We start from the raw sequence: 12,045 nt of genomic DNA, 5'->3' as shown, positions 1-12,045 counted from the left end.
GGAGACAGTCAACAGCAGCTGTCTGGAGACAGCCAACAGCAGCTGTCTGGAGACAGCCAACAGCAGCTGTCTGGAGACAGCCAACAGCAGCTGTCTGGACACAGCCAACAGCAGCTGTCTGGACACAGTCAACAGCAGCTGTCTGGACACAGCTAACAGCATTCAGTCGAGCCAAGGTGCACTCAGTCGAGCCAAGGTGCACTCAGTCGAGCCAAGGTGCACTCAGTCGAGCCAAGGTGCACTCAGTCGAGCCAAGGTGCACTCAGTCGAGCCAAGGTGCACTCAGTCGAGCCAAGGTGCACTCAGTCGAGCCAATGTGCACTCAGTCGAGCCAATGTGCACTCAGTCGAGCCAAGGTTCACTCAGTCGAGCCAAGGTGCACTCAGTCGAGCCAAGGTGCACTCAGTCGAGCCAAGGTGCACTCAGTCGAGCCAAGGTACACTCAGTCGAGCCAAGGTGCACTCAGTCGAGCCAAGGTGCACTCAGTCGAGCCAAGGTGCACTCAGTCGAGCCAAGGTGCACTCAGTCGAGCCAAGGTGCACTCAGTCGAGCCAAGGTGCACTCAGTCGAGCCAAAGTGCACTCAGTCGAGCCAAGGTGCACTCAGTCGAGCCAAGGTGCACTCAGTCGAGCCAAGGTGCACTCAGTCGAGCCAAGGTGCACTCAGTCGAGCCAAGGTGCACTCAGTCGAGCCAAGGTGCACTCAGTCGAGCCAAGGTACACTCAGTCGAGCCAAGGTGCACTCAGTCGAGCCAAGGTGCATTCAGTCGAGCCAAGGTGCACTCAGTCGAGCCAAGGTGCACTCAGTCGAGCCAAGGTGCACTCAGTCGAGCCAAGGTGCACTCAGTCGAGCCAAGGTGCACTCAGTCGAGCCAAGGTGCACTCAGTCGAGCCAAGGTGCACTCAGTCGAGCCAAGGTGCACTCAGTCGAGCCATGGTGCACTCAGTCGAGCCAAGGTGCACTCAGTCGAGCCAAGGTGCACTCAGTCGAGCCAAGGTGCACTCAGTCGAGCCAAGGTGCACTCAGTCGAGCCAAGGTGCACTCAGTCGAGCCAAGGTGCACTCATTCGAGCCAAGGTGCACTCAGTCGAGCCAAGGTGCACTCAGTCGAGCCAAGGTGCACTCAGTCGAGCCAAGGTGCACTCAGTCGAGCCAAGGTGCACTCAGTCGAGCCAAGGTGCACTCAGTCGAGCCAAGGTGCACTCAGTCGAGCCAAGGTGCACTCAGTCGAGCCAAGGTGCACTCAGTCGAGCCAAGGTGCACTCAGTCGAGCCAAGGTGCACTCAGTCGAGCCAAGGTGCACTCAGTCGAGCCAAGGTGCACTCAGTCGAGCCAAGGTGCACTCAGTCGAGCCAAGGTGCACTCAGTAAATTAACCCTCAAAGCATCACAAATACAAACGAACATAAAAATTAAGCACAGAATTTCACATGTGGAAGACAGGAGCGAGGCTGGTACGCCAGGTGCCATGGTGCCACATGGCACCCCTTGACAGGCTGAGTGATGCCAGACGTGGCACCTGACACACTTATAGCAGGTTGGAGCAGTGCCTGCAGAGGAAACGAGAACTGAAGTTTGATAGTGATTCTTAATATTATAACTTGGGCCACCAGATTATATTGTGTGGGTGGTGGCTTGTCTGCCACCCCTGCCACCCAGTGTTGTGTGGGTGGTGGCTTGTCTGCCACCCCTGCCACCCAGTGTTGTGTGGGTGGTGGCTTGTCTGCCACCCCTGCCACCCAGTGTTGTGTGGGTGGTGGCTTGTCTGCCACCCCTGCCACACAGTGTTTGTGGGTGGTGGCTCGCCTGCCACCCAGTGTTGTGTGGGTGGTGGCTTGCCTGTCACCCAGTGTTGTGTGGGTGGTGGCTTGCCTGTCACCCAGTGTTGGGTGGGTGGTGGCTTGTCTGCCACCCCTGCCACCCAGTGTTGTGTGGGTGGTGGCTTGTCTGCCACCCCTGCCACCCAGTGTTGTGTGGGTGGTGGCTTGTCTGCCACCCCTGCCACACAGTGTTTGTGGGTGGTGGCTTGCCTGCCACCCAGTGTTGTGTGGGTGGTGGCTTGCCTGTCACCCAGTGTTGTGTGGGTGGTGGCTTGCCTGTCACCCAGTGTTGGGTGGGTGGTGGCTTGTCTGCCACCCCTGCCACCCAGTGTTGTGTGGGTGGTGGCTTGTCTGCCACCCCTGCCACCCAGTGTTGTGTGGGTGGTGGCTTGTCTGCCACCCCTGCCACACAGTGTTTGTGGGTGGTGGCTTGCCTGCCACCCAGTGTTGTGTGGGTGGTGGCTTGCCTGTCACCCAGTGTTGGGTGGGTGGTGGCTTGTCTGCCACCCCTGCCACACAGTGTTTGTGGGTGGTGGCTTGCCTGCCACCCAGTGTTGTGTGGGTGGTGGCTTGCCTGTCACCCAGTGTTGGGTGGGTGGTGGCTTGTCTGCCACCCCTGCCACACACTGTTGTGTGGGTGGTGGCTTGTCTGCCGCCCCTGCCTTAGAGTAGTTCACTTTTTGGCACAATCGTCTAGAGGTGGCATCTGCACTCTCAACAGAGTGCCACCTGCACTCCCAACAGTGCCACCAGTCTGCTGTTGGAACATCCACCCAATTATGGCACTGAGGGTGGAACTCAATAAATACTCAAATAAATAATTCCCGATAAATACTACATGGAGATGGGCATTTGTTTTAGTAGACAGAGAATTATGGGAGACCAGAGTAAGCGCATTCACTTACATGGTATAATACTGTACTCTTCTTGTTATATTATCAGAATAATGGGACGAGAGGCCGGCCTATAGCTCAGTGGTAGAGAGAATAGTGTGAGAGCACTAGTTATATATATATTTTAGGCCAATTGATGGCTAAATATGCGAGCCAGTTTTCTGTTTAGGGGAATATGGCTGAGTTGAGAGACGTGTGTACTTAAATGGTGTTCGTGTCCGTACAAGGAGGTCCATTGAAAGGCCAGTTGCAGGCGGTGATGCCGGAATCGTAGACTATGGTGATGGGACAGTCAAAGACGTGTAGAGTGAAGCGTTCCACCCACCTGTCCCAGTAACACTCGTAGAACTTATCACAGGTATCTGGGTGACGGAAGAGCCCTGCTCTTTCGCATACCTCGGGGCCCAGAGAGTCATCGAAGTCACGTCGTCCGCCGGGACCGAAGCGCTGGAACTTGCTGGCCGGGGTGAGTTTGGTCACCAGGGAAGGTCCCCCCGTCACGGTGGTCTTCCTGCTACCTGTAACACCACTCGTTCTTCCCGAAGAGCCTCCAGCTCCGGTGGTTTTACCTGAAGACCTCCCGCCCGAGCCTCCAGAACCGGTGGCTCTTCCTGAAGACGTCCCGCCAGAGCCTGAAGGATAAGAACCGCTGGGGCCGTCAGGACCCACACCTCCAGAACCACCCAAGCCTCCAAAACCACCCACGCCTCCAAAGCCACCCACGCCTCCAAAACCACCCACGCCTCCAACACCACCGAAGCCTCCAGCACTACCCACGTCACTAGCACCACCCACGCCTCCATGGCTGCCGGGTTTACCTCGTCCAGCTGATCCTCCCCTACCACCTGATCCACTACCACCAAATCCACCACTACCACCTAATCCACCACTACCACCTGATCCACTGCCACCAAATCCACCACTACCATCTGATCTACTGCCACCAAATCCACCACTACCATCTGATCCACTGCCACCAAATCCACCACTACCACCTGATCCACTGCCGCCATATCCACCTGATCCACTACCTAATCCACTGCCACCAAATCCACCACTACCATCTGATCCACTCCCACCAAATCCACCACTACCACCTGATCCACTGCCGCCATATCCACCTGATCCACTACCTAATCCACTACCACCAAATCCTCCACTACCATCTGATCCACTGCCACCAAATCCACCACTACCACCTGATCCACTGCCGCCATATCCACCTGATCCACTACCTAATCCACTGCCACCAAATCCACCACTACCACCTGATCCACTGCCACTAAATCTACCACTACCACCTAATCCACTGCCACCACTACCACCTAATCCACTGCCACCAAATCCACTTGATCCACTGCCACCAAATCCACCTGACCCACCACTTGATCCACTGCCGCCATATCCCCCTAATCCACCACCTGATCCACTGCCCTCAAATCCACCACTTCCTCCTGATCCACCACGACCATCTGATCCAGAATTACCAAATCCACTTGTTCCTGCTGATCCACCAGTAGCTGATCCAGTGTTGACGGTAAAGTGATTCACACTAGCAGCGTTGCTGCTTCCTGATCCACCAGCAATTCCTGACCTACCTCTGCCTCCTGATCCACCTCTGCTTCCTGATCTACCAATACCTCCTGATCCACCTCTGCTTCCTGATCCACCAACACCTGATCCACCCCTCCCTCCTGATCCACTAACGCCTCCGTATCCACCTCTGCCTCCTGATCCACCAACATCTGATCCACCAACACCTGATCCACCAAAACCTCCTGATCCACCAACACCTCCTGATCCACCAACACCTCCTGATCCACCAACACCTCCTGATCCACCAACACCTCCTGATCCACCAACACCTCCTGATCCACCAACACCTCCTGATCCACCAACACCTCCTGATCCACCAACACCTCCTGATCCACCAACACCTCCATATCCACTTCTACCTCCTGATCCACTAACACTGCCAAGTCCCCCAAAACCTTCTGATTCACCATGACCACCTGATCCACCAAAACTACCTGATCCACCATGACCACCTGATCTACCACTGCTGCCACTTGATCCACTGCCTCCTGATCCACCGCCAATGCTAAAGTGGCTCACTCCACTAGGAGCACTGCTGCCCGCTGATCCACCGTGACCACTTGATCCATCACTAACACCAAAGTGACTCAGTCCACTTGTACCTCGTGATCCACTGATTCCACTTGATCCTCCACTACTTCCACTTGATCCACCAGGACCTCGGGATCCCCCACTGCTTCTACTTGATCCACCAGGACCTCGGGATCTCCCACTGCTTCCACTTGATCCACTGGTAAATCCAGTTACAGTACTTCCTCTATATTCACCTCCACTTGATCCACCACTGCCTCCTGATCCACCAAGACCACTTGATCCACCACTGCCTCCTGATCCACCACGACCACCTGATCCACCACTGCCTCCTGATCCACTACCAATACTAAAGTGGCTCACTCCACTAGCAGTTCCTCGTGATCCACCGCTGCCACTTGATTCACCACGACCTCGGGATCCACCTCTGCTTCCACTTGATCCACCACTACTTCCGCTTGATCCACCACTGCTTCCTGATCCATCAAGACCTACTGATCCACCACTGATTCCTGATCCATCAAGACCTACTGATCCACCACTGCCTCCATATCCACCACTGCTTCCACTTGATCCACCACGAGCTCGTGATCCACCACTGCTTCCTGATCCACCAAGACCACCTGATCCACCACCAACGGTAAAGTGACTCGCTCCACTAGCAGTTCCTCGTGATCCACCGCTGCCACTTGATCCACCACTAACACTAAAGTGGCTCACTCCACTTGTACCTAGTGATCCACTGCTTCCAAATCCTCCACTAATGCCACTTGATCCACTTATCCCTGATCCACCAGAACTTCCATTTTCACTGCTGTCGTCCGATCGACTGCCGCCAGATCCACCTGATCCACCACCTATGCTAAAGTGGCTCACTCCACTAAAACCGCTCCCCGCTGATCCACCAACTCCTGCTGATCCACCACTACCCGCTGATCCACCACTAATTCCAAAGTGGGTCACTCCACTTGTACCTCGTGATCCACTGCTTCCAAATCCTCCACTGGTGCCACTTGATCCACTGATCCCTGATCCACCAAAGTGGCTCACTCCATTAGAAGACACTCCAAATCCATCACTGCTGTCAATTGATCCACTTCCTCCATACCCACCTTGACCACCTGATCCAACAAAACCACCTGATCCACCGCTGCCTCCTGATCCACCACTGCTTCCACTTGATCCACCACGAGCTCGTGATCCACCACTGCTTCCTGATCCACCAAGAGCACCTGATCCACTACCAACGGTAAAGTGACTCACTCCACTAGCAGTTCCTGATCCACCACTGCTTCCAAATCCACCAAGACCAACTGATTCACCAAAGCCACCTGATCCACCACTGACTCCTGATCCACCACCAATACTAAAGTGGCTCACTCCACTAGCAGCTCCTCGTGATCCACTACTTCCACTTGATCCACCACGACCTCGGAATCCACCACTGTTTCCACTTGATCCACCACTACCTAGGGATCCACCACTGCTTCCACTTGATCCACTAGTAAATCCAGATCCAGTACTTCCTCTATATTCACCTCCACTTGATCCACCACTGCTTCCTGATCCACCAAGACCACCTGATCCACCAAGACCACCTGATCCACCAAGACCACCTGATCCACCAAGACCACCTGATCCACCACTGCCTCCATATCCACCACTGCTTCCTGATCCACCAAGACCACCTGATCCACCACTGCCTCCATATCCACCACTGCTTCCTGATCCACCAAGACCATTTGATCCACCACGAACTCGTGATCCACCACGACCTCGTGATCCACTACTGCTTCCACCAGTTCCACCTGATCTAGTGCTTCCAGAGGCACCACTGCTCTCAAGTGATCCGCTTCCTGATCCACCACCAATACTGAAGTGGCTCACTCCACTTGTACTTCGTGATCCACTGCTTCCAAATCCTCCACTGGTGCCACTTGATCCACTTACCCCTGATCCACCAGTGGTTCCATATTCACTGCTGTCGTCTGATCCACTGCCACCAGATAAACCTGATCCACTACCTATGCTAAAGTGGCTTACTCCACTGGAACCCCTTCCACCTGATCCACTGCTTCCTGCTGATCCACCAGTTCCTGTTAATCCACCACTCCCTCCTGATCCACCACTAGTGCCAAAGTGGCTCACTCCACTTGACGTTCCTCGTGATCCACTGCTTCCAAAGGTACCACTGCTGCCACTTGATCCACTGATCCCTGATCCACCAAAGTGGCTCACTCCACTAGAAGAAACTCCAAATCCACCACTGCTGTCAACTGATCCACTGGCTCCATATCCACCAAGACCAACTGATCCACCAAGACCACCTAATCCGTCTCCGCCTCCTGATCCACCACTACCACCTGATCCACCACCGCCTCCATATCCACCACTACCTCCTGATCCACCACTGCTTCCTGATTCACCAAAGCCACCTGATCCACCACTGCCGCCTGATCCACCACCTATACTAAAGTGGCTCACTCCACTAGCAGTTCCTCGTGATCCACTGCTGCCACTTGATCCACCACGACCTCGGGACCCACCACTGCTTCCTGATCCACCACGTCCACCTGATCCATCACTGCCTTCATATCCACCGCTGCTACCACTTGATCCACCACGACCTCGTGATCCACTACTGCTTCCACCAGTTCCACCTGATCCAGTGCTTCCAGAAGCACCACTGCTGTCAAGTGATCCGCTTCCTGATCCACCACCAATACTGAAGTGGCTCACTCCACTTGTACTTCGTGATCCACTGCTTCCAAATCCTCCACTGGTGCCACTTGATCCACTTACCCCTGATCCACCAGTGGTTCCATATTCACTGCTGTCGTCTGATCCACTGCCACCAGATCCACCTGATCCACTACCTATGCTAAAGTGGCTTACTCCACTGGAACCCCTTCCACCTGATCCACTGCTTCCTGCTGATCCACCAGTTCCTGTTAATCCACCACTCCCTCCTGATCCACCACTAGTGCCAAAGTGGCTCACTCCACTTGACGTTCCTCGTGATCCACTGCTTCCAAAGATACCACTGCTGCCACTTGATCCACTGATCCCTGATCCACCAAAGTGGCTCACTCCACTAGAAGAAACTCCAAATCCACCACTGCTGTCAACTGATCCACTGGCTCCATATCCACCAAGACCAACTGATCCACCAAGACCACCTAATCCATCTCCGCCTCCTGATCCACCACTACCACCTGATCCACCACCGCCTCCATATCCACCACTACCTCCTGATCCACCACTGCTTCCTGATTCACCAAAGCCACCTGATCCACCACTGCCGCCTGATCCACCACCTATACTAAAGTGGCTCACTCCACTAGCAGTTCCTCGTGATCCACTGCTGCCACTTGATCCACCACGACCTCGGGACCCACCACTGCTTCCTGATCCACCACGTCCACCTGATCCATCACTGCCTTCATATCCACCGCTGCTACCACTTGATCCACCACGACCTCGTGATCCACTACTGCTTCCATCACTTCCACCTGATCCAATGCTTCCAGAGGCACCACTGCTGTCAACTGATCCGCTTCCTGATCCACCACCAATACTGAAGTGGCTCACTCCACTTGCACCTTGTGATCCACTGCTTCCAAATCCTCCACTGATGCCACTTGATCCACTGATCCCTGATCCACCAAAGTGGCTCACTCCACTAGAAGACACTCCAAATCCACCACTGCTGTCAACTGATCCACTTCCTCCATATCCACCATGACCACCTGATCCACCAAGACCACCTGATCCACCAAGACCACCTGATCCACCAAGACCACCTGATCCACCAAGACCACCTGATCCACCACGGCCTCGGGATCCACCACTGCTTCCACTTGATCCACTGGTAAATCCAGTTCCAGTACTTCCTCTATATTCACCTACACTTGATCCACCACTGCTTCCTGATCCACCAAGACCACCTGATCCACCACTGTGTCCTGATCCACCACCAATATTAAAGTGGCTCACTCCACTAGCAGTTCCTCGTGATCCACTGCTGCCACTTGATCCACCACGACCTTGGGATCCACCACTGTTTCCACTTGATCCACCACGACCTAGGGATCCATCACTGCTTCCACTTGATCCACTGGTAAATCTAGTTCCAGTACTTCCCCTATATTCACCTCCACTTGATCCACCACTGCTTCCTGATCCACCAAGATCACCTGATCCACCACTGCTTCCTGATCCACCAAGACCACCTGATCCACCACTGCTTCTTGATCCACCACTGCTTCTTGATCCACCACTGCCTCCATATCCACCACTGCTACCACTTGATCCACCACGAACTCGTGATCCACCACTGCTACCACTTGATCCACCACGACCTCGTGATCCACTACTTCTTCCATCACTTCCACCTGTTCCAGTGCTTCCAGAAGCACCACTGCTGTCAACTGATCCGCTTCCTGATCCACCACCAATACTGAAGTGGCTCACTCCACTTGTACCTCGTGATCCACTGCTTCCAAATACTCCACTTGTGCCACTTGATCCACTGTCCCCTGATTCACCAGTGGTTCCATATTCACTGCTGTCGTCTGATCCACTGCCTCCAGAGCCACCTGATCCACCACTAATGCCAAAGTGGCTCACTCCACTTGTACCTCGTGAGCCACTGCTGACACTTGATCCTCTTCCTCCTGATCCACCGCTCCCTGCTGATCCACTGCTAATACCAAAGGTGTCACGTGATCCACTAGCGGCAGCACTATCTGATCCGTCAGCTTTCGATCCTCTGACCTTGGTGGTGTGGCGGCCTCCGAGGGACTGGATGCTGCTGCCAGAGCTTCCAGAAGCCTCCGGACTGAAGGGGTTGAAGGCTTTGCCTCCTTCCGGAGGTTCATACAGGTACCCGGAGGCCGGAGAACCCGAAGACCCGGAGACCTGGCTTGTGGAAGCTGAAGAAAAGTGGGCAGCACCAGCTGAGACGCCTGAAGAACCAACTGAGTGACCTAAAGAACCAGCTGACAGTTTTGAAGAGCCAGAAGAGAAACGGCCTGAAGAACCAGCTGACAGTCCTGAAGAGAAATGGCCTGAAGAACCAGCTGACAGTCCTGAAGAGAAACGGCCTGAAGAACCAGCTGACAGTCCTGAAGAGAAATGGCCTGAAGAACCAGCTGACAGTCCTGAAGAACCACCTGACAGTCTTGAAGAACCAGAAGAGAAATGGCCTGAAAAACCAGCTGACAGTCCTGAAGAACCAGCTGACAATCCAGAAGAACCAGCTGACAATCCTGAAGAACCAGATGGCAGTCCTGAAGAACCAGCTGACAGTCCTGAAGAACCAGCTGACAATCCTGAAGAACCAGCTGACAATCCTGAAGAACCAGCTGACAATCCTGAAGAACCAGATGGCAGTCCTGAAGAACCAGCTGACAGTCCTGAAGAACCAGCAGAGAGCCCTAACGTTCCAGAAGAAAAATAGTCCGTGGAACCAGAAGCTTGGCCAGAAGAGGGGATTGAGGAACCAGAGAAGTGCCCCAGTGAACCATCTGAGAGACCAGCTGAGAGGCCAGCTGAACCAGGTGCAAGACTAGAAGAGCCAGATATATGGCTGAAAGAGGAGCCTGCAAAGCCAGAAGTTGAACCGAATGGGCTAGAAGGCTCCTCGTAGGCATACCCAGAGGTAGGCTTGACCTGAGTGGGTGTCGGAGTCGGCCTGAACCTCGGTGGTTCAGGCGAAGCTGGGGTTGAACCGATAGCGACAGTACTCGCAGGTGGACGCTGTGACCTGATCCTGGGGGTTGGAGTTGGGCGAGCTGGGGTTCTATAAGTGGGAGCGGAGGTTGGACGCGGCGACAACTGGGCTGATGGTTGAGTCACAAGAGCGAAGGGGTTAGCTGGAGTCTGGTACGAGTATCCGCTGGTTGAATCCTCTTCACTTGACGGTGATCCAGGAGGGAAGGATGGTGTTGTGGGACGTGGTGAAGATCCGGGGAAAGAAGACGATGTCCTCGACAGTCCCCCATTGGATGAACTCCCAGCCCTAACTGTGTTTGATGGAGAAGTGTAAGTAAAGCCTCCGGAAGTTGGGCGTGAGGGTGAGGCCGAAGACCCTGGTCGTGGGAAGCTATAGCCAATTTCATTGGACTCGTCAGAGCTCTCATCAGGGAATGCGCTGTGGGAATGTGAAGTGGCAGTCGGTCTGGGCTGAGAAATGCCTGGAACGAAGCCGCCAGTTGTCGTACTGGATGAGGAGAAACTGCCCTGGAATCCTGAGGAAGAAGCCTGGGCGTGAGATATCTTGGGAGGGAATGCCGCTGGAGCTGATGTGACTAGTGACGGTCTAGAGACGGAGACGGAGTGTGTTAAATCGAGGGAAGTGCTTGGCTGAGGATATGAGTAACCAGTACTAGAAGTACCCAAGCTTTGAGATGAGTCTGGAGCAGAGCTCCCAATCGTGGGTCGGGCTACAGGTTCTGGAGAGAAGGAAATGGATGGTCTTCGAGAGGAAGGTCTGGAAGTATGGCTGAAAGGAGCAGCAGGTGCGGCAGCAGCGATTGACGACGGTGAATCTGTCTGTGAAGTGAAGGGACGACGGGAAGATGCGGGACGACGGGAAGATGCAGGACGACGGGAAGATGCAGGACGACGAGATGAGGGACGGAGAGACTGCTGTGGTTTCGAGTAATCGTATCCAGAGATGGCTGGCGCTGGTGAGCCGGGAAGAAAATCAGCACTTGGAGCACTGTACTTATAAGCAGGTGCGGTGGTTACTGGTGTTCCTTGGCCGCTGTAACGTCCACTGCTGGAGATAGAGGCAGCTGAAGCTTGTAAGGTTTGTGAGTAATCGTGGCCCTGAGCAGCTTGATCGTCTGAGGAAGCTCCACGGCCACCAAACTGAGGTGAAGCTAAGCCATGTGTGTTAGTAGCACCACTGCTGCCACTCTGTTTCCCTCGCCCACGAGAATGTCCTCTTGATTTGGTGCCAGAGAATGTTGACTGTTCAGATGACTTGTACTCTCTGTAGGAGAGTCTCTCGTTACTTAGTTCAGCAGAGACGATGATACCTTTGTCCACGTCGTACACGCCCTTGCCTCCAATTGACATTTCGACAGAGCTACTGCAGTCTATGCAGCTTTCCTTGTTCCTCTCTTGAAGAGTTTGAGGCGCTACACCACCACTGACGATGGTCTTACCTCTGCCGAACCCTCCTCCAGCTATTGAGTCC

At 54.3% G+C, this 12,045-nt stretch overlaps 1 protein-coding gene across 1 annotated transcript in view; it reads right to left on the bottom strand.

Moving 5' to 3' along the window:
* Positions 1–2,912: 2,912 nt before the first annotated feature.
* LOC128686988 (uncharacterized PE-PGRS family protein PE_PGRS54-like) overlaps positions 2,913–12,045 on the bottom strand; it is an 11,649-nt gene continuing 2,516 nt past the window's right edge. Inside the window, exons 4-5 of the mRNA XM_070086398.1 lie at positions 6,462–12,045; positions 2,913–6,419 (exon numbers count right to left, since the gene is read on the bottom strand). The exon at positions 6,462–12,045 is cut by the window's right edge and continues 480 nt beyond it. Of these exons, the coding sequence (XP_069942499.1) occupies positions 2,913–6,419; positions 6,462–12,045 (9,091 nt within the window). The remainder of the gene's footprint in view (positions 6,420–6,461) is intronic.

This window comes from Cherax quadricarinatus, chromosome 1 (assembly GCF_038502225.1).
Source record: "Cherax quadricarinatus isolate ZL_2023a chromosome 1, ASM3850222v1, whole genome shotgun sequence".
NCBI lineage: Eukaryota > Metazoa > Arthropoda > Malacostraca > Decapoda > Parastacidae > Cherax > Cherax quadricarinatus.
Note: the sequence above shows the minus strand (reverse complement) of the source record. Positions and strands in the feature narration are given on the sequence as shown.